Source organism: Delphinapterus leucas, chromosome 16, assembly GCF_059928025.1.
Source record: "Delphinapterus leucas isolate spDelLeu-1000000601 "Yukka" chromosome 16, BTC_Dleu_Yukka2, whole genome shotgun sequence".
Lineage (NCBI taxonomy): Eukaryota > Metazoa > Chordata > Mammalia > Artiodactyla > Monodontidae > Delphinapterus > Delphinapterus leucas.
Window position 1 is genome coordinate 41963366 of NC_143144.1, and position 24667 is coordinate 41988032.

The window sequence follows — 24667 nt, forward strand, 5'->3', positions numbered from 1 at the left end:
AATTGATAAAAATAAATTCTGATATTGGAATAAAAGCAGAGCAGGAGGCGGCTAAAACTGTGCGAATTCTGATGTTGGAATAAAGCAGAGCAGGAGGCGGCTAAAACTGTGCACATTCTGATGTTGGAATAAAGCAGAGCAGGAGGCGGCTAAAACTGTGCGAATTCTGATGTTGGAATAAAGCAGAGCAGGAGGCGGCTAAAACTGTGCGAATTCTGATGTTGGAATAAAGCAGAGCAGGAGGCGGCTAAAACTGTGTGCGTTTTAAATATAGAACACCAGATGCTGAGATGCTTAACTCGCAGAGGGTGTTGGAAGCCCCCCACCTAGAGCCCTCTCTCTCTTACAGACAAGGAAAGTTTGAGAAGCACAGCCAGAGGTGAGGGGAGCCTGGAACGTTCTCCAAGAGGGAGTGATTTGGTTGTCATGGAGAAGGACCACCTGGGGGTGAGGCTGCAGGTTGGCAGGTGAGGTCATGGGCTGAGGACATCATGGGGTGACAGGGATGAGGTTGGGTTATCCTGCCATGCTCCTGCCCCAAATGGGAATGGGCTAGGCTGAGAGCAACTTCCCCCGCCCCCGACACCCCAAACGATACTTTCGGGTTGAACGGGTGTCACGGAGGCCACCTGGCACCGCCCCACCCAGCCTGGCACTCACAGGTGTCCTGGTGCCCAGGAGGCGGGGGAGAGGTGCACGCGCTCTCTGTCATCCTGTATCTGGAGCCGGATGGGCCGCCTCAGTCCCCAGGAGATGTTGAGGAGCCCCTCGATGATCAGAGCTCCTTCTTCCTGTGGGGATCCACACGGGTCAGCCTTTTCCCCCAGAGCAGCCGCGCTCAGGGGTCACTGCCTACCCTCCCCACCCGCCCTCAGGACTCAGCCCCTGCCCACGGGACTCACCGTGCACTCAGGCCTCCCCAGACACGCCCTCTCCTCCCTGGCGTCCTGTCCTCCTTTGGGGGAAGGCCCACGAACTTCTGTGTGCTCCAAGGCACGCGGCCCGGGGCCAAGAGGAAGCCTGAGGCGTGCCCTTCCACCGCCCGGGCGCAGGGTCTGGGACAGGGCGGCTGAGTCAGGTGTCCCACAGGAACGCGGCCGCTGTCTGGCAGACACGTCCACAGAGCGGCAAGGAAACACGTTCCAGGGAAGCACGGCTGTGCAGACACCAGTGCAACACAGGGCACCTCTCCACCCACTGCTGCACCTGGGCAGGGGACCCACGGTCAGCTGGCCCTACTGGGCATGTGCCGAGGGCACTGGATCCCATGCCCACGAGAGCAGAGGTGGACTAGGACAGTCCCCACACTGTTCCCATAGTGGCCTGAACCCACCCCCAGATTACTGAGCTGCCTTCTTTCCCGAGGGCCAGTCTTGCTTCCCTCACCACCTGGGATATGGACAGTCCCGCGTCCCACCACTGGCACACATGCTCGGAATATCTACAACAGCTCCCAGCCCGCGTCCCCGACCAGCCTTCATTTCCCAAGGTCTGCAGATGGCATGGCCACTCCCCTACCACCAACCCTGAGGTCCTAATCGACAGAGTCCTCCGGAAGCACCCTCAGCCAGCTCCCACTTGCTCCCCTCAGGTCCTTGATTCTGTTCCTCTGACCTATTTCCAGCTCCTGTATAAGCGCTACCACCTCCAGGCTCCCTGTATCCAGCCTCATCACTCCCACATGTGTGCCTGGCCAGGCTGCTTTGTCTGCACCCTCAGAGCACCTGCCAGAAACCTTCTCAGCTTCACGCTTCCACAGAGTCTAGGTCTTCCCAGCTATGTGCTCCTAATTGGCTTTGATACTGGTCTTTTGGCAATGAACTTAAATCGTCATTCTCCCAAAGCCATCTCAAGCACCATTTTAGATTCACAAATGCCATTTCTTTCTCCTTGCTGACATCAAAAGCCCTGTGAGAAGAGGGACCTTGTGGAAAATGTCATATCCCTGGCAGTGCTTACAGAGGTGTCCTGCAGTGTCGATTTCATGGTTAGTTAGTAATAGTTTAAAGCACCCTGCCGTACACGGAGAAAATATTTCTCCCCTGTTCAAGTTTATCAAAAATACACATAGCTTTCTGAAATGGCCTTGCACTATTTGCTAAAAAAGAAAACAAACAACAACAACAACAAAAAAACCCAGACCTATTTTTGATAACCACTGATGCTACACAGGCACAGATATGTAACTAAAGATATGGAACTGTATGTATGTAATATGTAACAGATATGTAACTGTAAAGGAAAGACTAGATTGATCCACTGCAGTTAAAGGTCCCGTCGGGAGGGCTTCCCTGGGGGGCGCAGTGGTTGAGAGTCCGCCTGCGGACGCAGGGGACACGGGTTCGTTCCCCGGTCCGGGAAGATCCCACATATGCCGCGGAGCGGCTGGGCCCGTGAGCCACGGCCGCTGAGCCTGCGCGTCTGGAGCCTGCGCGTCTGGAGCCTGTGCTCCACAACGGGAGAGGCCACAGCAGTGAGAGGTCCACGTACCGCAAAAACAAACAAAAAAAGGTCTCGTGAGGATAGTAAGAAAACCTAAAGTGGGGTTCAGGTCTTTGTTTTCAGACTTAGCTTCACATGCCTCCGTCAGATGTTGACAGGTCGCTGGAGAGAGCCTCTGCCCCACCAGGAACACATCTCGGTGTGTTCATTCATGGACATGTTTATTCATGGACACCAGCCCCATGATGGACTCTGGGTGGAGGAGATGAAGCAGACACAGCCCCAGGCCCTTTGATGCTCTGGGGGCACTGCTGGGGCAGGGGCAGCAAGGCTGGACATACTGAGGCCAGACCTCCAAAGTTGCTGTATGAAGGCTCTGGGGACCTTGCCATGAAGAAAGAGGCAGGGGGACTTGCTCTGGGGAAGCGAAGGGCTGAGGCAGAGCTGCTGCCTCTGAGGTCAGGGTTAAGCTATGCTGGGGACCAGCTGGCCTGATGTGACTCAGGCCTGGTGTCCCTGCACAAGCGGCATGGGTGCGCCCAATCTGAGCCCCCTACCACTGCTCTACTGCTCCCCCAGCCTGGCCCCATCAGAATGGAGCGGAGGCCCTGTCAGCCTGCAGCTTTCTCTGATCAAATCAGAGAAGCCCAAAGTAGAGAAGAGGGACCTCCAGGGCAGCCCTCACCACGCAGGTGGGGAAGTAACAGGACGAGAACACAGGTCCCGGGACCTGGACTTTCTACAAGTTGGGAAATCAACCTGGGCCCCCTAATTCTATCGCAGTCAACACTTTCCTCCTCCGTTCAGCCTATTGGCTTATTTGCTAATTGCTAATGAATTCAAAGAGAGCCAGAGAAACAGACAAAGGCTCTACAGAAGCATCCAGATGGACGAGCCATCGAGGTGGGAATTGCTATGTTTAACTGAAATCCTGGTCACGGGTTGGCCGCATGCCTTGGCCCATGAGAAATACTCTAGCCAGAATGCATGAACTTGGGACTGCCAGCTCCTCCCGCTTGCCTCGGCACCTAGGGTCTGTCCAACAATCAGACTTCCGACCTGAGCTTCTGTCTCAGTGACTTGCTTTCCATCCCCTGCCTGTGGGAACAAGACAGGTACCTTCCAGGTGGGCCCACGGCTAGGTGGATGACGTGAGGTCTGTCTGAGAAGGGCATGGTGCTGGCTCTCTACAAGGGCTTTCCCAGGATCACCTGCCTCTCCCTCAGCTGCCTCCTGTGCTGACACACTCACCCCTGGACACTAGCAGTGGCCTCCCAACGCTGGCCAGGTGTTCCTCGGTCTCCCTGTTAGCTGCCCTTTAGCCCACGCACAGCGGGCGGCAAAGTCAATCCTTCAAAGCAGAAGCCAGACTCTTGCACCCTTGTTCAAAACCTGCAGTGTCTGTCTATCCCCTTAGGAGGGAAACCCAGTGTCCATGCCAAACCCAGTGACTTCTTCCCACCTGGGCCAGTCATGTGGGCCCCCGGCTGTCCCCTGCCCAGCAGACTCTTGCCACAGTGGCTTTGCACATGCTGCCCCTCCCCTGGGAACACACGACGCTCGTTTGTTCAGCTCTCTGCTCAGTGACCCCTTTCAGAGAGGACCCTGCTGACACCTTGAGCACAGCGCAACTGGCCTTTCCTTTGCAGCGGTAATCAGTACCCAACATCGCAGCACCCACCCACTGAGTGCTTAATTGTCCCTCACTAACAGCTAAGCTCTAGGACGCAATGACTCATTCACTGCTTACGTCCTCTGTACCTAGAACGGCCACTGGTGCACAGGCGTACTAATTAGATATCTGGGGAACAAAGAAACAAACCAGCTATCATTTGAAAGCACCACATCTGGGAAGCAGCAAGACCAGGACCCTGCAGGCTGCCCCTGGTTCTAGAAGAAGGTGGGCACATCCCAACTCCCAGCAGGCCCAGGGAGCCTGGCCTTAGCCACCTCCAGGCTGAGCCCTGCATCGCTGTGTCTGGCAGGGTCCCTCACAGGTGCAGGCCCAAAGCTCTGCAAGAGCGAGCACCGGGCCAGAGTGTCCTGGGGTTGCAGGGTACTAGTGTAAGGTGTAGTGGGGAACACTTCTAGGCAGAGGTGGCAGACCCTAGGGTTGCTTGTGGGAGCCCAGTGGAGCCCCCTGCCTCTCCCAGTGGCCACCCCACCCCTGCCCTGCAGAGTAAACATTCCCAGAACGTCCCACAGGCACAAAGCCTTGCTCCAAGCTGGCAGCTGGGCCAGGCCCCGCCCGCCAAGCTGTTTTCCTCTGAGAGCCTTCCTGAGAATTGCTATTTTTGGCCCGTGTGACAGTAACTGATTGCTGGTGGAAAGGTATAAAAGCAGCTGCCAGGCCCCGAGGTTCGCCAGACAGCTCAGGGAGGGTTCCACTCTGGACAGTGGCACATCGTACAGAGGCCGTAGCACATCTTCCTCGTCGTCCCCCTCCCAGCAATCTGACGCCGGACACAGGGCTCCAACTGCTGGACCCCGATCCCTCTGCCCTGAGCTTCCTGGGGGCTTTCTGTGGACTTCCTTGCTCATCCAGCTCCCCTGCTACCCCCAGGCCTCCTCAGCTTTAGGTAAGAGACAGCAACTGCCCTCTGGTTTGAGGTAAAACAAAAAGGCGTTGGGTATCTTTGAAGCAGTTCTCAGCCTGGGACGTGCACAGCCTCACTGCGGGTTAGAGGCCAGGATGCAGCTAACTGCTGTAACAACAGCTGCGGAGGGCTTTATATTCATAATGGAATTTCCCATGAGGTGTCATTCCATAAGCTTTTCCCAACGCCCCTGAGAGGTGTATTTTTAACCCCATTTTCTGGATGAGTAAGTGGAAGCTTGGAGAGGTGACTTTGCCAAAGGACTCCAGGTCGGGAACTGCTAACTTTGGTTTTAAACCCAGGTTTCCTCTGACTCCAGTCCATGAGTCTGAGTCCTCTGATTTGTACAGGTTCTTGAATAACAGTAATGACAGAATCTTAAGTAACGTTAGCAGGAAGAGCCCAGGAGTTCGAGCCTGGTCTTGGATCTGCAGACTTTAAACTGCTCTCAGACATGTGATTCACCCAAGGCAGCCTCAGGTGGGGAGGGGACACAGGAAGGGTGTCAGGATGGCACACTAGTCCCTCACCCCAGTCCTCTGTCAACCAACAGGTTGCTGCTTCCTTGTGGCCGGCAGCCATGAGGTCCCGGCTTTTGCTTTCTGTGGCCCACCTGCCCACAATTCGGGAGACCCTGGAGGAGATGCTGCCCGGTGGGCCTGGAGAGGACCCCCCCGCCTCCCCTAGCCTGGATGACTACGTGAAGTCCATCTGTCAGCTGGCGCAGCCCACCTCAGTGCCGGATGAGGCTGCAGCCAGGGTCCGACCCAGTAGACCCCACCGGCCAGCCCGTTCCCGTGAGAAGAGCTGCACCACTGGGTCCCTACAGGACATCACTACCCGCTTCAGTGGCCAGCAGCCCACACTGCCCGGGGCCAGCACTGTGGACCCTCTGGACTGGCTCTTTGGGGAGTCTCAGGAAAATCGGCCAAGTGGGAGGGACATGCCAAGGAGGACTGGATCCTCTGCTGACCCCTGGGCTTCATGCAGACAGACGGACAGTGGCAAGGCCCGGGGGGCCCCCAGAGGGAGGCTGAGTGATGTCAGGGCTCCAGGGCACTCTCTGCTGAGACTGCAGAGGGACTGGCACCAGTGCTCCCAGGCTTCTGGGCAACCTGGCCAGGATGCGGTTTCCCCAACAAGCCCCCGTCCCAGCAGCGTCCTTAGAACTCCCTATTTGCACCTCCCCGTGATCCATGAACTCTGACCCCTCCCCAATAAAGACTTCTGCAAATAACATACAGGTCTGCATCACCTCTCCACCCTCCCCCTCCCCCCACCCCAGGTGGGCACCGCCCCCGGCAGGTCTCTGGGAGGGAACAGAGCCTCTGCAGAGAGGCTTCCTGCTTTGGCAACTCATAGTGAGACCCCTGCTCCAAATAAGAGCCTATCTCACATGATGTGGCAATGGATACGCATCCCGTGTGCACTGCTCCTACCTGGCTGATCGCCTTGGGCAAGTTACTTTAACACTCTTCCTTGGTGTTCTCAGGGGTGCAATGGGGGTAATTAAGGGGACCTGCCGCCTAGGTTGTGCTGATGAGTAAATGGGCTGAAACGCGCACACACCCTGGGGCGCAGGTTACAAGCCCACACATGGAGCAGCTGTTGTTTACGTGGCTGCCTCACAGGTGGGGGAATGAGGAGGTGGGGAGAGAGGAGAAGAAAAGGCCTCAGCCCTGGTGGTTTCAGAGCCAGGCCCTGGGCACTCTCAAGTCAGCCCCGTGGCTCCCCACACCCCTGCTCCCCCCAAGAGGCCCATGAGCAAACAGGGGGTCTCAGCAAATGCACCTGCTGTGTTTCGGGGGACTTGTCACTGGGCCACCCGCGGGTACCTCAGTGGCTCCACCTCACAGGTCCTGTTGTGTCGTGGGGAGCGTTTTCCCCGCGCTGACGGCCAAGACAGAACCTGCACCAGCTAAGCCTGCAGGGCACCAAACAACTGGACCAGGTGGCCCTGTCCCCGCCCGTCCCCACCCTTACCTGCCTCCACCCAGGGGCCACTTATCCGTGGGGCAAAGTGCAGGGTGTTGTCCAGGTGCCCTGTTCTCGGGCAAGTTCAGGGGCCAGGGCCTCACTCCACATGTCCATGGGTCCCCCACAGCCCTGGGTCCCTACATCCTGGCAAATCCCAGTTCCCAGGGGCATCTGGCAAGCAAGAGGTGAGGGTGAGGGATAGGGGAGGGGGCAGATTGCTTTCCTCAGGGAGACAGGTGAGGCATCAGAGAACTCAAAGAGACAGGCTTAAGACCTATTGCCCTGTTCTCTTGGGCCAAGCCAGAGCTGGCCGCCCTGGTCAGCGTGGGAGGGACAGAGGAGAGGAGGAGGATGCAGCTGGGGCCACGGGCAAGCTCATGGCCAGGTTCAGCTTCCCCCACCTCCTTGCCCTGTGGACTAGCAAACTACTTTGCCTTCCTTTTCTCTCTCTCCCTCCCTCCCTCCACCCCTTTTTCCTTTCTTTCTGACTTTAAAATATTTCAAAAATTGCTTTGGACATTTACAATATTTATCTGTCCTCTTTTTTTTTTTTTTTTTTTTTGCGGTACGCGGGCCTCTCACTTTTGTGGCCTCTCCTGTTGCGGAGCACAGGCTCTGGACGTGCAGGCTCAGCGGCCATGGCTCTCGGGCCTAGCCGCTCCGCGGCATGTGGGATCTTCCCGGACCGGGGCACGAACCCGTGTCCCCTGCATCGGCAGGCGGACTCTCAACCACTGCGCCACCAGGGAAGCCCTGACCTCTTTTATGTGTTTTGTGGGGAGGCAAAATGTAAACCATGAATTTAAAAGAAAAAGTTTCAGACAAGCAGTTTACTTAGTTTCCTGATCTGTAAAATGGGGACAGCAACGCCTGTCCTTCATACCCTACAGTGGTTGGGGAAACGGTACAAAAGAACTTGGAGATGGAGTTATAAGCACTGTATACAAATTTCCAACTGTCACAACCGCTGTGTCTCTGGTTGACTCAAACCTCTGGGTCCCTGACTTTCTCCAGCAAATATGTGTGGGGCAGGCTTTGGCCAGAACGTCCTAAGGAGGTGGTGAGGAGGGCTGACCTGCTGAGCGGGTGCCTGGCTGGTGACTGGACGGGTCAGGCTTACTGCGCCAGCCTCATAGCAAAGCGGTGTGAAACTAGGATGATGCTGGCTAATCCCCCCAAGCTCAGAAATCACACTGCTGCATTTGGGGAGATCAGATAGGGCCAAGGAGATTCCTGGGCTCTGGGCTCCTCTGCTAATACCCCCGACGTAAAAGAAGCTAATGGCACCTTCAGAAGGTGCCAATAAAAAAGATGAATAAAGGGCTGGGGGAAGGGGCTTCTGGCAGTGTCCCAAGCTCCCGAGGACAGAACAGCCGAACAGAAAGTCCTCGTGGTGAGGCCCTATGGAGCAGTCTCATTCTCCTCCCACCCACCACTGAGACAGGGAAGGGACACAAATGCCCCTCCCGCCTGGAGAGACAGACTGGAAAGCACTCAGGAACCCCCAGGGAATACATCCACGGGCCTAGCACTCACCAGGAACCGGTGGTCTGTCTGTCAACCCTGTCATTCCTGCCTTCAGGCCTTAGAAGAAGAGGGATCATTATAAGAGGAAAGGGGACCCCTGGCGGAGGGAAGGTCCTTCTGTTTCTTGCACTCGTGCCGGGGGCCAGGGGCTGAGGTCGTACACTGGGTGTAGTGTGCGCTCAGGCCACCAGGGGGAGCTTTGAGCCTACTCAGAGCTGAGCGCGGGGCTGGGTGGGAGGCTGGCTTTGGCAGCGGCCACACACCACACACCAGGACACCAGGGCCCTACTGCCTCCAGCTCACACAGTCAGCAGTGATATATTTGCCCACTGGCATTTCCGGGGTGGTCCATTATTCTCTAGAGGCACCAACCAGCCTGGTTAAAATGCTTTGCCCTCTTCAAAAGGCACAATTGCTCCCAGTTGATCACACTTTTCATTGTAAAACAAGCAAAATGATCCCAAAGGCAAGGTTTACAATGAAGGACGCTACTGCTTCGGCCTCCTGAGCGGGAATCCTTTGTTCCTAGTTCTGTAGAAGCTGGGGGAAAGTTCACAGGGAAATGCCTGCCCCAGGGTGTGGCCCCTGCCTGTGACACATTTCATCTCTCTGAGTTCTGTGGGCCCCAGATGAGACAGTGGACAAGAAAGTGCCCCAAACTGTAGCAGCCAGGCTGAGGCTGCTCCGGGGCAGGCCCAGAGACAACAAGTTGGGTGGGGGGGGGTCTCTTGCAGAGCCCCTTGCGGCGCTGGGAGGGCATACCCGAGGCTGAGCTCCCCACGCTTAGCTTGGGGATCGAGCTTGGGGGGCAGGAGTGACAAACTGCTTTCCGAGTCCCTGAGTCCTGGTGAGTCATACTCAGTCAAGAGCTCCACAGACCTCCAGAGCTTAATGCTGGCGATGGTGTCGCTGTATTATACACTTCTCTGCTCAGGCCTTGGAGCCACGCCAGAGTCTCTGACTTCCTTCAGGGTCATCTTGGGCCAGAGACTCTAAGAGTCTCAGTTTCTTTGTTTGGAAAATGGTCACTCCTCCCTCACAAAGCTCTTTTACTACAATAAATACAACAGAGGCAAAGCTCCTCTTGTCTGCCCTGCCCTCAGCGTCTGCAGTGCCAGGAGAGCCCAGTCTCGGGTGGCCCGGCAGCAAGGTCTAGGAACTATGAGTCTCTGAGGCCCAGAAGGTCCCAGGTCAGCAACCTGAGGAACTGCAGAGCCCCGGACGCTGGGTGGTGGGTGAGTCACCCAGAGACGTGGTGCCCCAGGACCCAGTCACGCATTTCAGCATTAGAACTCCTGACTCCCAAGCCGGTAGCCTGTCTCTATGGTGGCGGTCACCTCCCAAAGACACGCGCTCCCTCAGGCCAGCACACCTTGGCTGTTAAAGCTACAGAAGGTTCCTGAAAGGTACTTTCCGGCTCCAATGAGATGAGGTCAGACCCTCACACCTTCTTTAGGGTTGGGAATATGAAAATCCCTGCCTGTGGGATGTTAAGTTCCCGCCTTTGGGGTCAGCAGGAGCAGCTCTTCCCCAATGCAGGGTCCTATACTCCTCCATGTGGACTGTCCCATCACACAAACAGGTCTGGGGCTTCCCTGTCCCTCTCCCCACTCAGCTGTTCCTACAGAGGGGATTGTCTTGGGGAATCCCAAGAGCCAAGATCAAGCTCTTAGACTGGCTGTTCTCAGACTTGGCCTTCTTCAGAATCCCCTGGAGGACTTGTCAAAACACAGCTGGGAGGGTGAAGAGTTTCTGATTCAGCAGGCCTGCGGGAAGGAGGGTGATAAGAATTTGCAGCTCTAACCAGTTCCCCGGTGATGCAGAAGCTGCTGGTGTGGGGACCACATGTTGAGAACCATCATGATCTTAGAGCAATCCCTGGATGGCCCAGAGCTGAGGAACAGGGTCCAGTCAGAAGACCCCACCCCATGCCTTCAGCACAAGAACTGAGGTGGGCCCAACTCCTCACTTAGCAGCACAGATCAAAACTGCCCAGAACGCTGGGGCTCAGGACTCATCCCAACTTGCTCCAGGCCTGCATCTGCTGGTTAGTTATCTAATACCTATGCACAGGTACCGCCCCATGCCTAGCCGAGGGGATGCAGGACTAGTAGGGCACTTGGCCCAGGTCTAGGGGCTTATCACTCGAGTAAGAAAAGAGACAGCGAAAGCAGAGATAGCAGGATGCTAGGATCAGAGCCCTGCGGGCAGCAGTAAGGAGCTGGGCCAGGGCGGGCTGCTGAGACAGGCGTCAGAGGCTGCTCTGCAGAGGAGTGCGAGCACAGAAGCATGCAGAAATTCTGAGGGGTGGGGAACAAGTTGTCAGGGCTGGTCCCAAGGCCCCACGCAGGGTGGGTGGGTCAAGGGGAGGCAGAGTGTGAGGTCTGTGTCATTCCAGGTTGTCACAGGCAGCCTAGCACTGCCTGAGCCAGGAGCTAGCAGCCTCCCTCCCGTCCAGGCTCCTGAACTGTGTGACACTGGCCTGGCCTGGCTGATGGAGGTCACCTCCCTGACACTGACTGGCGATCCCCCTGCTGCCCAGAGCTGCCTGCACCTCGGGGCTCACCCTCTGTTCTAGTAATTACAGAAGGGGATGTGTGGTTGTTTGAAGAACAAATGGAAGCGAGATTAGTGAGCAGAGTGGCTTCCGCCTGCATGAGGTCTCTGTGGGTTCCCGGGGCTTGAACCGTCCGTTCCCATGTTCAACAACAGAAGGGGAACTCAGAGGCCACTGGCCCTTGCCAGACACTGATGGGCTAGAGAAAATTCCAAGAGTCAACCCGATCTCAACCGTGGAAACCTCCCAAAATAAAGCCTAATCACGATCACGATAAGACACCCCATTTTGGCTTTTCAAATGCCCCAGTATCCCGACCAGGGCTCCCATGTGAAAGATCTGGAAGTTCTAGATGGTGGGTGGCAAAACCAGGCCTTCACCTGATCTGCCCGGTGAGCAGCTCTCCGAGCCTGGGCCCTGCTGGCCACTCCCTGGAGTCCAGCTGGTGCCCACGTGCTTGTATTTGGCTTGTTTTGTTTAGGCCACACAGTGCTTCGAGGTTTGGGAATTCCACATGAAATTCCAGATACCTAGCTTCCTTTGAAAAATCAGGAAGGGTCTGGGTGTACCAAGCCCACATCCCTGCACAGCTGCCCTGGGTTTGATCCGACCCGTGCTCTCCAGTGTCCTCCACTCCCCACACCCACCCTGCCTCTCATGTGCGGACCTTCCTGGCCCTGTAAGCATCTTCTGGGGAGCTCTCCTCTAACGCAAGGCTTTCCTCTTGGTTGACAAGCACAGAGACGCTGCTTTCACTCCTGCATTGCCCCGTGAACTTGGGCAAGCCAGGGCCTTGTGCTGAGCTCCTCATCTGTGCTGGGATGAGCAGAGGAAGCGCTGGACTGCAGTCTCAAAGGTTTCAGACCCCAGTGTCCTGGCCTTCACGAAGACAAAAGTCCCAGGTGGAAGGAGAAGGCCCACAAGGGGATTTCCATCGGCCCTGCATTCTCACGGGGATGGTCCGACCCTCAGTACCCCTTGCAGGGATCTCAAAGGAGATAACCTGGTCCCCAACTCAGGGGACGGGTGACCTTACAATTTATTATCCAAACTGGACACTCAGAGTGAAGGAAATGGTCTTTAGAATTACCCTTGATGAACAGGTATAAAGCAGCACTATTTTTGGCAAGCCAGGATAAATGGTGACCCTATGAAAAAGAAGAGAAATGCGCCTTACCTCCCTGTGTCTCAGCTGAAAGCTTCTGCCCTCATGGTAGCAGTTGTAGGTTTTCAGCAGGCTTAAGAGCTCCGACCTAAAAAAGGTAAAGACACACATATGCTCTTGGAATGTGGTGGGGCCTTGGATAAGGCATTTGGCTTCACTGGGCTCAGTTTCCTCATTTGTAAAATGGGCATAATGTACATGTTTTGCCAACAACATATAATCCATTGAGAGACTAGACTTTGCCATCAGACACACACCCTTTGGTCTTCTAAGGAGTTTCGCAGATCAGCGCTCCTGGAAAGCCCGGGGTGGGGCTGCGAAGGAAGCAAAACTCACAGAGGGGCCCAGGTAAAAACTCACAGAGGGGTCCACGCTATTGTACTTCTAGGGTGTTTGCACAATTTCACTATTATAGATAAGAGTTCCTGACAACCTCCCTGTACCTTACTTCTGAGTCACCTTCTCAGAATAAGTCACTTGGGCTTGGATAATCGGCATTTTAAAGGCTTGCTTTTTCTCCCCATATTTCTTCGTACAAGGGTCTGGGGTGGCTGCTATGAAGGTACCACCAGGGTGCCTCTTCCCCATCCTGACTTCCTGGACGTGTGATCAAGGGATGAAGGTGACAGCCCCTGAGAGTAAGATCCTGAAGGCCCTAGGACGGCTACTCTGTCCAAATGCTGTCTCCCCAGGATAAAGGGAAAGCCACAGCTTGTGCCTTGGCTGAGGTGTGGCAGAGAGAAAATGAGGACAGCTCCCTGTACCCAAGCTGGGCTCTGCAGGGCAGTGCAGTCCAATAGACATGCAATGCAAGCTACACACATCATTTTAAATCTTCTAGTAGCTATACTACCAAGGAAAATAAAACAGGGGAAATTAGTTTTAATAACACATTTTATTGAATCCAGTGTATCTAAAATATTATCACGCCAACATGAAATCTATGTAAAAATTATTAATGAGATTCTGCTCATTATTTTATTTCGTAAGAAATGTTCGCTAGCTGGAGCATCTTTTATATTCTCTACATCTCTCCAGCCACAGGTCCCGTGCTCGGCAGCCACATGTAGCTGGTGGCTCCCCTACTGGACAGAGATGCTCTTGAACCTCTCAGGTAATGCTTTTGCCCACACTTGAGCAACCCAGGGCCTGGATGAGAAAAACACGCTCTGGTGCCCTGTTGTGCAGCCCTGTGTGATGTGGAGTGATGGTAACTGACAAGGGAGCCCATTTGCAACTTAATGGCATTAACAATGCAGGATTCAATACTGCATGTTCACTGTGCTTATAAGTGTGCAAACGCTGAATATAAAATTGTTAGGATACGTACATGTATAACGTATCTAAATCATGTATGGTTGTTATTACGACTTTTTTCAAAATGATATTTAATATTGTTACATTGTTCTTATTATCGGATTTAAATAAGGAAAATGATGGTGTGGGAGTACTGTCTGTTTTCTCAGGGTCTTTAGTAGGAGGACCCCAGCGGGCAGGTCCTCAGCAAAAGCTAGTCCATTTCAAGGAGGCTTGCTTTGTCTTCAGAATGGCAGATAGGAGCTACCCAAATTCAGAAAATACTTGGACTCAGGACTTGAAAAGCAAGATAAAATGAAAAGATACACTTCTCTCTAGTTCAGCAATGAACTTGGAAAAGTATCCCAAGCAGGTTTTATGATGAGACCAGGAGTCTCATTATAAACAAAATAAAACAAATTAAAATAAGCTGAGAAAAATATACCTTTCCAATAAAAACTCAAAACTAGTTTTGAGGTGTTTTTTTTTTTCCCTGAATTGTTTAATGCAATAAGATGTTAGTATTGCTCTAGCTTTTATATAAATTAAACGCCATCTCTGCAGGTTCACAGCAGGCACTGTCACGCTTTCCTGCTTTTGTCTGCCCAGGGAGGCGGGGGTCAGACTCATGCCTTGATCCTTGATCTCCAAAGCACTTCAAAAAGAAGTGCTCTCTTCACTGTCCCTGGGGCAGGCGCATCACTGTGTCTACAAAAAGTGCCCAGAGTTCCTCCACCCACAGGCTGCCCATGGCAGCGGAGTGGCCACGGGGGAAAGGCAGGCATGGAGACCCCTCTTTGCTCACAATGGCTTACTTCAGAATGGACTTGCTGTCGCTGATGGGCACGTGAGAACTGGGTGGACAATCTTCCTTCATCTTCTGCTGTTGTCTGCAGACTCGGAAGTTACCTGCTGGTAGACAAAGGAGGGCCCACAGACACTTAAGCTGGGAGGAGTGATGGCCAGTGTGGCGCCGGAGCCTTGGTGCAGAGGCTGGAGCTTCTGCCTCACCTCCCACCTCCCCACCCTCTCACGTCCTCACGCCCCAACCCCTACCTCACTCCCACCCCACCCCCGCCCCCAGGTACAGGGCCAGACGTAGAGGACTTCATGGGACCCCACACCCACACGTGTCAGCCCTGGCAGGGCAAGGTCAGAACCGCCCTATCAGGCCCCTTCCCAAAACCTCTTCCTGATCCCCAGGAATCAGATCAATCTCCTCAGTATTTCAGATTATATGCTTTTTTTCTTGATGGACACCCTGAATGATGGTTTCTACCTTGATTGCTCCCTCAAACCTCTAAGTCACCCCTGGCCTTTCTCCTCCGTTTCCACGGAGCCTGAGGTGGTCCCCCCATCACTGCCTTTGGAGTCAACACACCTGGACCAGCTCTCCTAGTGACGGGCTAATTGGTACCATGTTCACTACATGCTGGAGACTGTTGAGCATATTCTATGAATTATCTTGTTTATTCCTTACAACACCATTATGAGGTAAATACCATCCTATTCCCATTTCACGGATGAGAAAACAGGGACAGAAGTTAAGTACTTGGCCCAAGATTCCCAGTGAGTAAATGGCAAAGTCACCAAACACAAGCATCTAGACTCCAGTTGCTGGTCTCTTAGCCCCTTCTCTATACTGAAATCGGACAGTAACTTAAACTCCCAGACCCTTCATTTTCTCATCTGTACAATGGAGTAACCTCTATCCTATAGGATTGTTCGTGGACTCACCCACGAAACTGTCTCTATCTCTTCTCATTCACAACCTGGAAAAGTTTGTGGAGCTTCCCCAGCCCTCCTGGGTTTCTTTCACAGAGGGTAAATCCACTAGAGCTTTCTCTATCCTGTTGGCATCCTCCGTATAGATTCTTCTCTCTGTCTCTGCATTATTCTGGCCGAGCACTCTCTTATCAAGACCCACTATGTGTCGGGCACTGAGCCACAGCTTCACACACATGCATACTCTAACCTTGGCCCTGCCTCTGCCCCCGCTTCTCCCAAGTTGCAGCTAGGAATCTGAGGGGTTTAGTTACCTTGGGAGGTGGCACCGACAGGGCACACAGTGTGTCTTTCACACCATGGAGCTTGCTTGGCTCCTTCACAAAAAACCCCAACATCTGTTCACACAAACCTGGCTCAATCGCGTCTTCCTGACCTGTGTGTGTGCCAGTGCTACTGGGGGTGGGCGAGAGGTGGTCAAGGTCAGGTCCAACTGCTGTGTTATCGGTGACCTCAGAGCAGAGCCCGTCGCGGCAGAGGGGCGCTGACTCTGACAAGCCCAGCACACTCTTCCCTGCTGGCTTGATCCACCCACAAACAAGATGTGCCAGCCTTCTTGTGGCCACATCAGCCCTGAATGAGCATCTGACTCTGGAGGCAGGGGACACGCGGCTGGCGTAGAGAAGGGGAATGGTTTGAGAGAGGTGGGCTTCCCAGTGACATCAGAATCATCCCCTAAATTCCTCCCCTCTGCCTGAGTCTACAGTGAGGCAAACTGTGGCCTGCAGAGAGGGCAGGCCCCCAGCTGTGGCCAGCAGCCAGCCCTACCTCTGTAGGGCACAGGGCATTGGCACCGTGGGGGCCTGGAGCTGGGGACTCCCAGCTGCCTTCTTCTTGGCCTATTTCAAAATAGGGTTTCGGTTCCTCAGCACCTCAGATACCCTGTGGAAAAAGTGATCTGCCAGGCTCCCTCTCTGGGTCCTTCCTCAAATGCTTCCAATGCAGAAGCTGGCTTCAGCTCAGGGCAAGGCTGGGTTTCTCCGTCAACACCGTTTCTGTGGGTCCATGACACAACTGTCTTGCTTTAAGCAAGCTCATAATGGGAAGGGCTGGATTTACCCAGAAATAACAAGAGATGGTTTTTTCTCTTGCCTTCCTCTGTAGCCAGCTTCTCTTCCACTCCCCCCACTTCCTGCTCTATGCTCCACAGTTCCCCTAATGGGTTCTATGCTTTTTCTCCCCTTTGGGCTTGTACAGCCATTCTCCGCTCAGAACCCAGCGTCTTCCTCGTCCTGTACCCTAAACCGTCGCTCTCCAGGAAGCCCGTGCCGGAGCAGGCCCCTTCTGCAGCAGTAGCAGCAACAGCTCCTCTCTGGCCTAGTTCCTGCTCTCGGCTCTCCCCTGCAGGGCCGGCCTCTTGTTTGGACTCTCCCGGGACAGGAGGAGGGTGGTGTGGCTGGGATGTTGCTTTTCTGCCTCACCGCTTGTTTCCAGCACGGAGTGCAAGCCTGGGACGCTGCAGGAGGTCCGCAAATGGCTGTTAAATCATTGGACGAATACAGAAAGCCTCATGGGGTCCCCCAAAGTCAACTTTCCAGAGTTGTGCATACACAGCTGGAATAAATCATGCAAAAGTCTCCAGGGGCTGGGGAAGTGACTCAGCTGAGGGACACTGGTCAGGGCACTTGGGGACACATTCCTCTTCCAGAGGGGCAGATCTTCTGGTGTTTCACGAGAAGCCAGACATCTGGATTTTTATGGGCTACATTTTACTGTTTAAAGTTGGGTGACTGCGGTAGAGACAATTACTGCCCCTGGAATGATCACATGATGGCTCCCGTTCCCCAGCCCCCTGCAGCTATGGGGCCACGTGACTAGCTCTGCAAACAGAAGTGTTGTTGTCACTCCCAGGCCAGTGCATCTGAGCCAATGCATGACCCTGCGGCTCTCCTGTTCCCTGTCGTGGTGACCCAGAAAGCCACGTGTCCCAGTAAGTACAGCTTCCTGATGGTCAGCCTGGGTCCCAGAGTGCTTCTGTGGGTGCCTCTGCCAATCCACAACGAATATGGACTGGGAAAGAGAAATAAACCTCTGCTGTGTTTCAGGGATTTGTTACTGCAGCATAACCTAGGCTATCCTGACTAATTCGGTAAATAATAAAGTTAAAATGAATATATATATGTATGTATATGTGTCTGTGTGTGTGTGTGTGTATGTGTGTGTGTGTGTAATTGCTGACACATGGCATGACTCCATTTATGAACACTGTATTTCTCCCAAAGCATGTGGGGAATATGCCCATTTTGCTCTATTTAGTAGGGACGCTTACAAGTGGAATTCTCTATATCAAGCAGTGATTAGTTATTAATAGAAGATGCTTCTTAAAGTGCTTTGGGCTGGGAGCTGCTAAAGACTCGTGTAGCTTCAGTTGCATGCTTTTTCCTCTCTGGGCCTTGATTTTCCCATCTGTACAATGAGAATATCCATCTCCAATGAGTTAGAAATTTTCTCAACTGTAGAACTCTTTGTTCAAATGTAACAGTTATGCAAATCAGATTAAAGGGGCTGCTCTGGTTGAAGGTGAGGTGCGTGGCGGGGACCCCCATCCGCGGCTTTGCCTAGGGCTTTTGATAATACTGTGCTGAGTAACACAGGAGAGGCTCCCTGCAATGGCCTTCTGGAAGGCTTTGCCCTCAAGAGCCTGCTTATTTAAAGGACACAACCAAAGAGCCGAGTGTCTCCAGCTGGAGCTGGGTGACATCAGCTGGGGGAGAAAGCTCAGAGGGAATCAGGAGGAAAGTGCAGAAGCGTCCTGGATTGCAGAGAGCAAAGTGAAAGGAGAAGGTGGCTTGTAGGGTAAACAGCTTATGTGGCAGGGACGGAGAATGGGGTACACCATCCCAGGTGAGGGAAGGAGATAAGTGAACAAGGTTGGGGGGAGGCAACAAACTGAGGGTTCTTTCAAATTGCCAGGCGGGGTCTGAGCCTTACTGGGCGGGGAGAACTTTGCTCTATAGAAAAACAATCTCTTCTTTGAGAGAACCACATACTGCTGTGACCTCTGACATCCATCATGTGCGTGGCCCGAAGCCAGTCTCATGGTCTCTGGTTCTCACATGTCCCATCCCCCCATCCCAACTCGGCAACACCTCCATCTCCTTGTGTTCCAGACCTGAGCTCTGGGGTCACTCTCAGAATTCCTCTCCCAATGCCAGCACTGCATTTGTGCCTCCTTTACCCGACTGGAGGTAGAGGAGGTTTTCATTGATTTTGATACTCCCAGTGTCTTGTCCGGTTCTCAAGTGAGCTGCATGTGTACCTGAGAGGCATCCTGGGGGTAATCTGAATGAGAGAGCTTTGAGGGACAGCGGGCACACAGACCCTGGGAAGAAAGCCAGCTGAGATTTCTCTCCATTTGGAGCGTGTTCCTGAAACCGCCCGTTAAACACTCACTGTCCTCATGCATTGGGCAGGACTTAAATGAATCTCCAGTGGAGTGTTTTTCTACCTTTTAAAAAAGGACAATCTTATCTTTAAACAAAGCCCTAGGAGAAGCTTAACATACAAACGGATTAAAGCGGGCCTGCTTTGGTTGAAGCAGGAGTCGGGGAGAGGATGGGCTGGCCCACCGCCCAGGCGCAGGCTGCAAAGTACAGAGTGACAGGTGCAGCTGCGCAGGCCAAGCCCTGTGGCTCTCGGGAGTCCAGCCTTCCTTGTCCCAGCCCGCTCCCCTCCCCCAGGCCCCAGGGCACAGAGCTCAGGCCTCCACACTTGCTTCCCTGGCTGGAGGAGGCTCTGTCCCCAACCCGAGGACTCAGGCTGCGCCAGGGCTCCCTGTCCCCCGGAGGAGGGGCCCCAGGGCAGCAAGCCAGCCATGGTTACCTGTCCCAGTGAACAGGCAGTGGATTGTTTTCGCTTTCCAGTTCAGCAGCTGCTCTGCCAGCCGTGAGGAGGGGCTGCTGAGGACAGTGGGCCCGCTGCCTGCCCTCGCTTTGTCCCTGGCCTTTGGTTTGGGACAAAGGACAATGAAGCCTTTAAAGCTGCGGCCCATCTTTCCTCTTTTGGGGTCATGGAGCTGCTTATTATGGGAGAAGGCAGCTCTGCGGCTCCTCAGGCCATCACTACAGCCCACTTCCTACCGGCTAACGGCAGAAGGAGAAAAAGAAAGCTAACGCAGTGGCGTTTTCATGAAGCTACATCCACTGCATTCAAAAGCCTTTTATTTCAAGACGACGTGCTGCCTACTTATTAGTCCTACGATGCCCTCTCTTTCATAAAATAGTGGCAATGATAGATGGTTGTTGTTGTTCTAACTTGGCAAAATGGAAAATGTATTGGCATCCAAATTAAAACGTTCTGAGGATGTCTGTGAAATCTGAGTGCTTGGTAACCTCTGTTCTAACATCTTATAAAATTATGACTCTGAAGTTCTTCTTTAGGCAGGATTAAAATCAAATATGTAAAGACCGTGACATGGTGAGTCAGAGGACGGAGCACGTGGGGGCACAGCTGGGAGCCTCTCAGCCCAGGCTGCTCAGACCAGAAGGAGGTAGGAGGTTCCTAGGGAAAGGGCAGGTGCTGGTGACACTGCCATGCATTCCTGTGAAGCCTGAGTCTCCTGCTCTGCAGTCCGTGGCTGCAACTTTCAAATGCCAGCCAGGGCCAGCAGGAAGGTGGTGCAGAAAACAATGAACCTTTAAATGGGCCCTCCCTAGCTAGCACCTGTTAACCGGCAAATGGCAGGAGGTTGGCCAGGGAAGAAGCTGTAGTGCCTGCTGGTACCAGCTGCCTCTGAGAGGGGGTCTGGCCAGACACAGGCCGCCCCTCGGCAATGTATATTTGCCGAGAAAGCCAGCTGTTGGGATGCGGATGGCGGGCAGGGGCGCAGCAGCTGCGGGTTCCATCCCCTCCACACTGCTGTCCTTGCCCTTCCTCGCTCCTCTACCTTCACCCCCTGGGCTTGGCCACACCCTCCCTGCCCCAGCCCTGGTGGCTGGAAGCCCAGGGGGACGTTGTGCACAGTCCAGCTGGAGTCGAGGGAGAGCAGGAACGGCAGCTGCAGAGCCACCCGGCACCTCCACTCGCCGCCTTCCCCTTGGTCTACCCCCTGACCCCAGCTCACCTTTACTGTATCGTCCCCACCCTCGAGGTCCTGGGCTTCCACCAACACTCTCCCTGAGCCTATCCCAGCACCAGGCCCCCTGACACCGTTGCTCTTCCTCTGAAGAGCCCGGGCCTCTGCACCCAGGCAGGTTGGCCCTCCTCACAGCTTTCTGACAGTCGCCACCTGGAGGCGGTGCTGCAACCAGACCCCTGCAGCCAGGTCTCTGGCTTCTGCCCTCGTTTTCAAGGCCTGGCACCCTGGGGCAAGAAAGCATTTCCCATCCTACTGCTTCCCCTTACATACATATTCCCTGGCCCCGCGGGATTCTCCCTCCCCAGACTGAGCTTAGCCCTTGCCTATGGAAGAAGAGATCTAGGAAAAAAGGAATCCTCTCAGCTATGCTTTTTGGGCCAAACAGGTACTCAGAATGACCACTGGTTAATATCCCAATGGCCTGGAGCCAGAGGTGCCGGCCCTCCAAGTGCCAGCTGCTGCAGAGCTGCACTGGGTGCACAAAATCGCTGCCCCTCCTCGTCCCCCACGTCCTCTCATCCCCCCAGCCAGCGCTACCCACGGCACCAGACCTGTGTGCTGCATGCAGCTGCTGGAGGTAGTTTCCTGTGAGACACGGTTCGGCTCAGAATATTCTGGGTCATGGAGCCCTCTGGAGTCTCCTGAAAGCTTAACACACTGTCTCCAGAAACATGCCCGTGTGTGCACACATACACACACTGAATTTGCACACCATTGCAGAAGGATCAGTAAGCCCCTGCTCATGTGCTCCTGGACCTGCAGGTCCCAGGTTAAGAACTTCTACTGAAATGTGCCACAGCAAGGGAGAGGAGGCAAAGGGGCATACTAGAGAGAAGCCTGGGTATGAGCTTCGCTGGGGTATCAGCTTGGCACATGACTTCAATGTGTTGTGACATCTCTCGGGCCTCAGTTTAGCCAGGATTGCACTGGCAGCTGGACCAGAGTGTCTTTAGGTCTCTTCCTAGCTCTTTGGCTATGGGGCTGTATGACACCCTCGACTCCACCCCCCAAGGTCAGGCAAGGCAAGGGAAGGGGGTTCCAAATCTCTCTAAGCAGTGCATCCTGGGGAAGGAGGTCAGACAGCCAGAAAAGGAGACTGAGCAAACTGCAAGTTCCCCTTTAACAAGAGTGACAAAACTGCAGAAGCTTCGGGAAGTGCAGCCACTTCCTATTTGACTTTGATTTACTTTAAAACAACTTGAAAATATTTTCTTCAGTGTACTCTGTGAGAGAATAACCACCAGCCTTTGCAAGGATCTGGGTTTAAAGCTCTGCTCTGGGATTCTTTAGCTGTGTGACCTTAGGCAGGTCCCTTTTTCCTCTCTGAACCTCAGGTTCCTCATGAGCTGAATCACTAACTGCTGTGAAGGTGAATGAGGAAACAGGTAAGATGGGCCTCATATGGGGTTCACCCATGATAAACAGAAGTTCCCAGTAGAGGTCATAGTGGGAGTCAGGGTCTCCAGAGAGACAATGAGGCTCTGGAGATGGGAACCTGGGACTCAGATAGGATGACAGTCCTCAGCAGGAGCATCTGTGAGCCACAACATCTGGTTGAGTTCACTCTCAAAACCAAGATCAAGTCCAGAGTGCTTTCTGGTAATCAGAGTCTCCCCTCTGAGCCTTTGCATTTACAGGACCTGAGCTATAACACACGCCTGAGTTCTGTTCATGTTCTGTTGTCATGGGTCATTGTCCAGCTGACCCTCACCCAGGGGGACCCTGGACTTCACTCTATTCTCAACCTCCAGGCCACTTGCTGGAGTCTCATGGGGGAAATATGGTCCCACCTCCCGGCTTTCACACTGACACTTTAATCTGTGGCCTCAATCTCACTTTCCCTGTAAAGTCTCAAACCACAGGCACTACACACAGAGGGAATAATGACAAAAACTAATGAAAACGTACCGACAGTGTTGAAACACACCCCATTACAACTTCTTAGCCAGGAATTTTGTGACCTAGGTTTAAGGAATTCATCTTCTCTTCTCTCCCTTCCCCTTCCTCTCCTCTCCCTCCCCAGTACACCCCCTGCCCCCCACCCAGCACCTCCCACCCTGCTGGCAGCAGCTCAGGAATTACTCAGGGGAGCGGGGGGCAGGCAGATTGGCATTTTAGCTGTAGTTAATATTTACTCATGGCTTCTGGCAACAACTCTTGATTGTGCCGTGAGCAGTTAAACTGGATAGAAGCCAGTGAGGATCCTTCCTGCAGGTGCAAGTACATGGCTTTGGAGTCCAACCTGCTTGGGCTAAAATTCCAGAATCCCAGCCCTCACCTGTTGTGACCCTATTTAATTCCTCTGTGAAGTGGGATTACTCACAGCTCTCTTTTCAGTGTTTCAAGAAAACACTGGCACTGGCCTGGCACTGATCCTGGTGTGAGAGAAGGCCCTCACTCCCCCAGGCCTGTGCCAGATGAATGAAAACAAAGGCATCTGTCTGGAGTGGGAAGTGCAGGACACAGTCAGGAGCACGGGGGCGAGCAGAGTGGCTGGCAGGGTGAGCTCTGAAGTCAGTGGGTGAAATGAATGAGACCAGGCATAACAAGCCCTGGGTTAAAATCCTGACTCCACCACTGACTCATCTGGGTAAAACTGGACAATTCCATAACTCTTAAAGCCTCAGTTTTCTCATCTGAAAATGGGGATAATGAAAGTATCAAGGCTGTGAGAAGTAGATGGCATACTGTGCTAAAGCTCTTAGCACAGGTCTGGGAACAAGGCAAATCCTCTATAAATAGCAATTGTGAGGCCCTGCTTCTGCTATTATCTGGGTGCTCATGGTCTTCCATCCATGAAATCTGAGAATTGTGCCAGAGGCACTTCGAGCCTCTCCCCCCAATTCTAAGATCAATGCTTCTAGGATATTGGCCAAGATGAGAGACAAGGTGGGCAAAGATGTAGCCTGCTGCCGCGCGCACACCTGCTGTGCTCAGGTTTTAGCCTCTAAAGTGCCCTCTCCTTGGAGGAGGTGCCTGGCGCAGTGCTCACTCTCACCCTTGGGACCGAGGCCCGCAATACGCCAGGCTGGCAGAGGGAGGGGACTTTGCTCGCGGCAGCCAAGGGCACCAGTGCCCAGACTCCGGAGCCCCTGGCTGGGAAGGTCCTGGGCTCGGGCGGTGGGCGGAGGTCGGAGCTCCGTGGACTCCCCGAACTCTCTCGCCCGTGCATCACTCACCGTCCACTCATCGCGCTGTCCAGAAGCCGCTGCTGGTGCCTTGCCCTCGCAGTCACCGGAGATGCATCCGCAGCGCCTACTGCTCCGGGGCTTGGAGCGTCAGGCCCGCCCCTCCCCGCCCCTCGCCCCGCGCCGGCCAATGGCGTCACGTCACCTTGTGCGGCCAGCCCAGCCCCAGGCAGCGCTGGGAGGGTCCGCTCCAGGCGGTGTCTGAGAGGCCTCGGGGAAGGTTTGGGGCGTCTGCTTTGCGGGGTGTCCCCGGACTACACAGAGGGCGCCTGGAGACTCGCGGAGGAAGCAGCCCCGACTCGGTGGGGAGGGTCCGGTATGCAAACCAATGACAGGGAACTTGGGGGAAAGGACAACCTTGGGTTTCCAACAAAGGTCGCAGTGCGGGCCCCGCAATTACTAGTGTGCCTGTCACGAAAGAGGAGGTTATTAGTAGAACCTGAGCGATGTTAGTTTTTGCTCAAGGGCCACCTGTGTGCAGTCCGGCTGTTTGCTTGCTGTGGCCTCTCAGAGCTCCACTCCATTTAAGAAGCCAGACCCTGGACTTGCCTGATGGCGCAGTGGTTAGGAATCTGCCTGCCAATGCGGGGGACACGGGTCCAATCCCTGGTCGGGGAAGATCCCACATGCGGCGGAGCAGCTACTGAGCCCGTGTGCCACAATCCATGAAGCCCACGCACCCTAGAACCCGTGTGTGGCAACAAGAGAAGCCACTGCAATGAGAAGCCCGCGCGCCACAAAGAAGAGTAGCCCCCGCTCGCCCCAACTAGAGAAAGGCCCCGCACAGCAAGGAAGACCCAATGCAGTCATAAACAAACAAACGAACAAACAAATAATAAATAAATAATAAAATAAAATCTCATTTGTAAAAAAAAAAAAAAAGAAATCAGATCCTCTGATGATTAAGAGGAGATAAGCTTCTCTGCCGGTTACTGCCTGCTGGAGGAGGATTTGCCTGTGCAGAGGCAGAGGGGACAGAAGGGCACAGGCCTTTTGGGGAACTCAGAGCAGTTCAGTGATTCTGGGGTGTGGGGTGACAGGGAAGGGGAAGGGGCT

At 54.1% G+C, this 24667-nt stretch overlaps 2 protein-coding genes across 4 annotated transcripts in view; one reads left to right on the forward strand and one right to left on the reverse strand.

Moving 5' to 3' along the window:
• Positions 1-23697, reverse strand: part of RASSF4 (Ras association domain family member 4) — a 34418-nt gene extending 10721 nt beyond the window's left edge. The window contains exons 1-4 of one of the 3 annotated variants that reach the window (XM_022569476.3): positions 23603-23697; positions 14377-14470; positions 12278-12353; positions 661-791 (exon numbers count right to left, since the gene is read on the reverse strand). In XM_022569476.3, the coding sequence (XP_022425184.2) occupies positions 661-791; positions 12278-12353; positions 14377-14438 (269 nt within the window). In that variant the 5' untranslated portion in view covers positions 14439-14470; positions 23603-23697. Of the gene's footprint in view, positions 1-660; positions 792-12277; positions 12354-14376; positions 14474-23602 lie in introns of all 3 variants that reach the window. The other 2 variants (XM_022569474.3, XM_022569475.3) reach the window with 2 other exon arrangements.
• Positions 4541-7191, forward strand: DEPP1 (DEPP autophagy regulator 1). Its single transcript, XM_022569477.3, has 2 exons — positions 4541-5021; positions 5593-7191. The coding sequence occupies exon 2, from the start codon at positions 5620-5622 to the stop codon at positions 6244-6246; it is 627 nt and encodes a 208-aa protein (XP_022425185.2). The 5' UTR covers positions 4541-5021; positions 5593-5619; the 3' UTR covers positions 6247-7191.
• Positions 23698-24667: the final 970 nt, after the last annotated feature.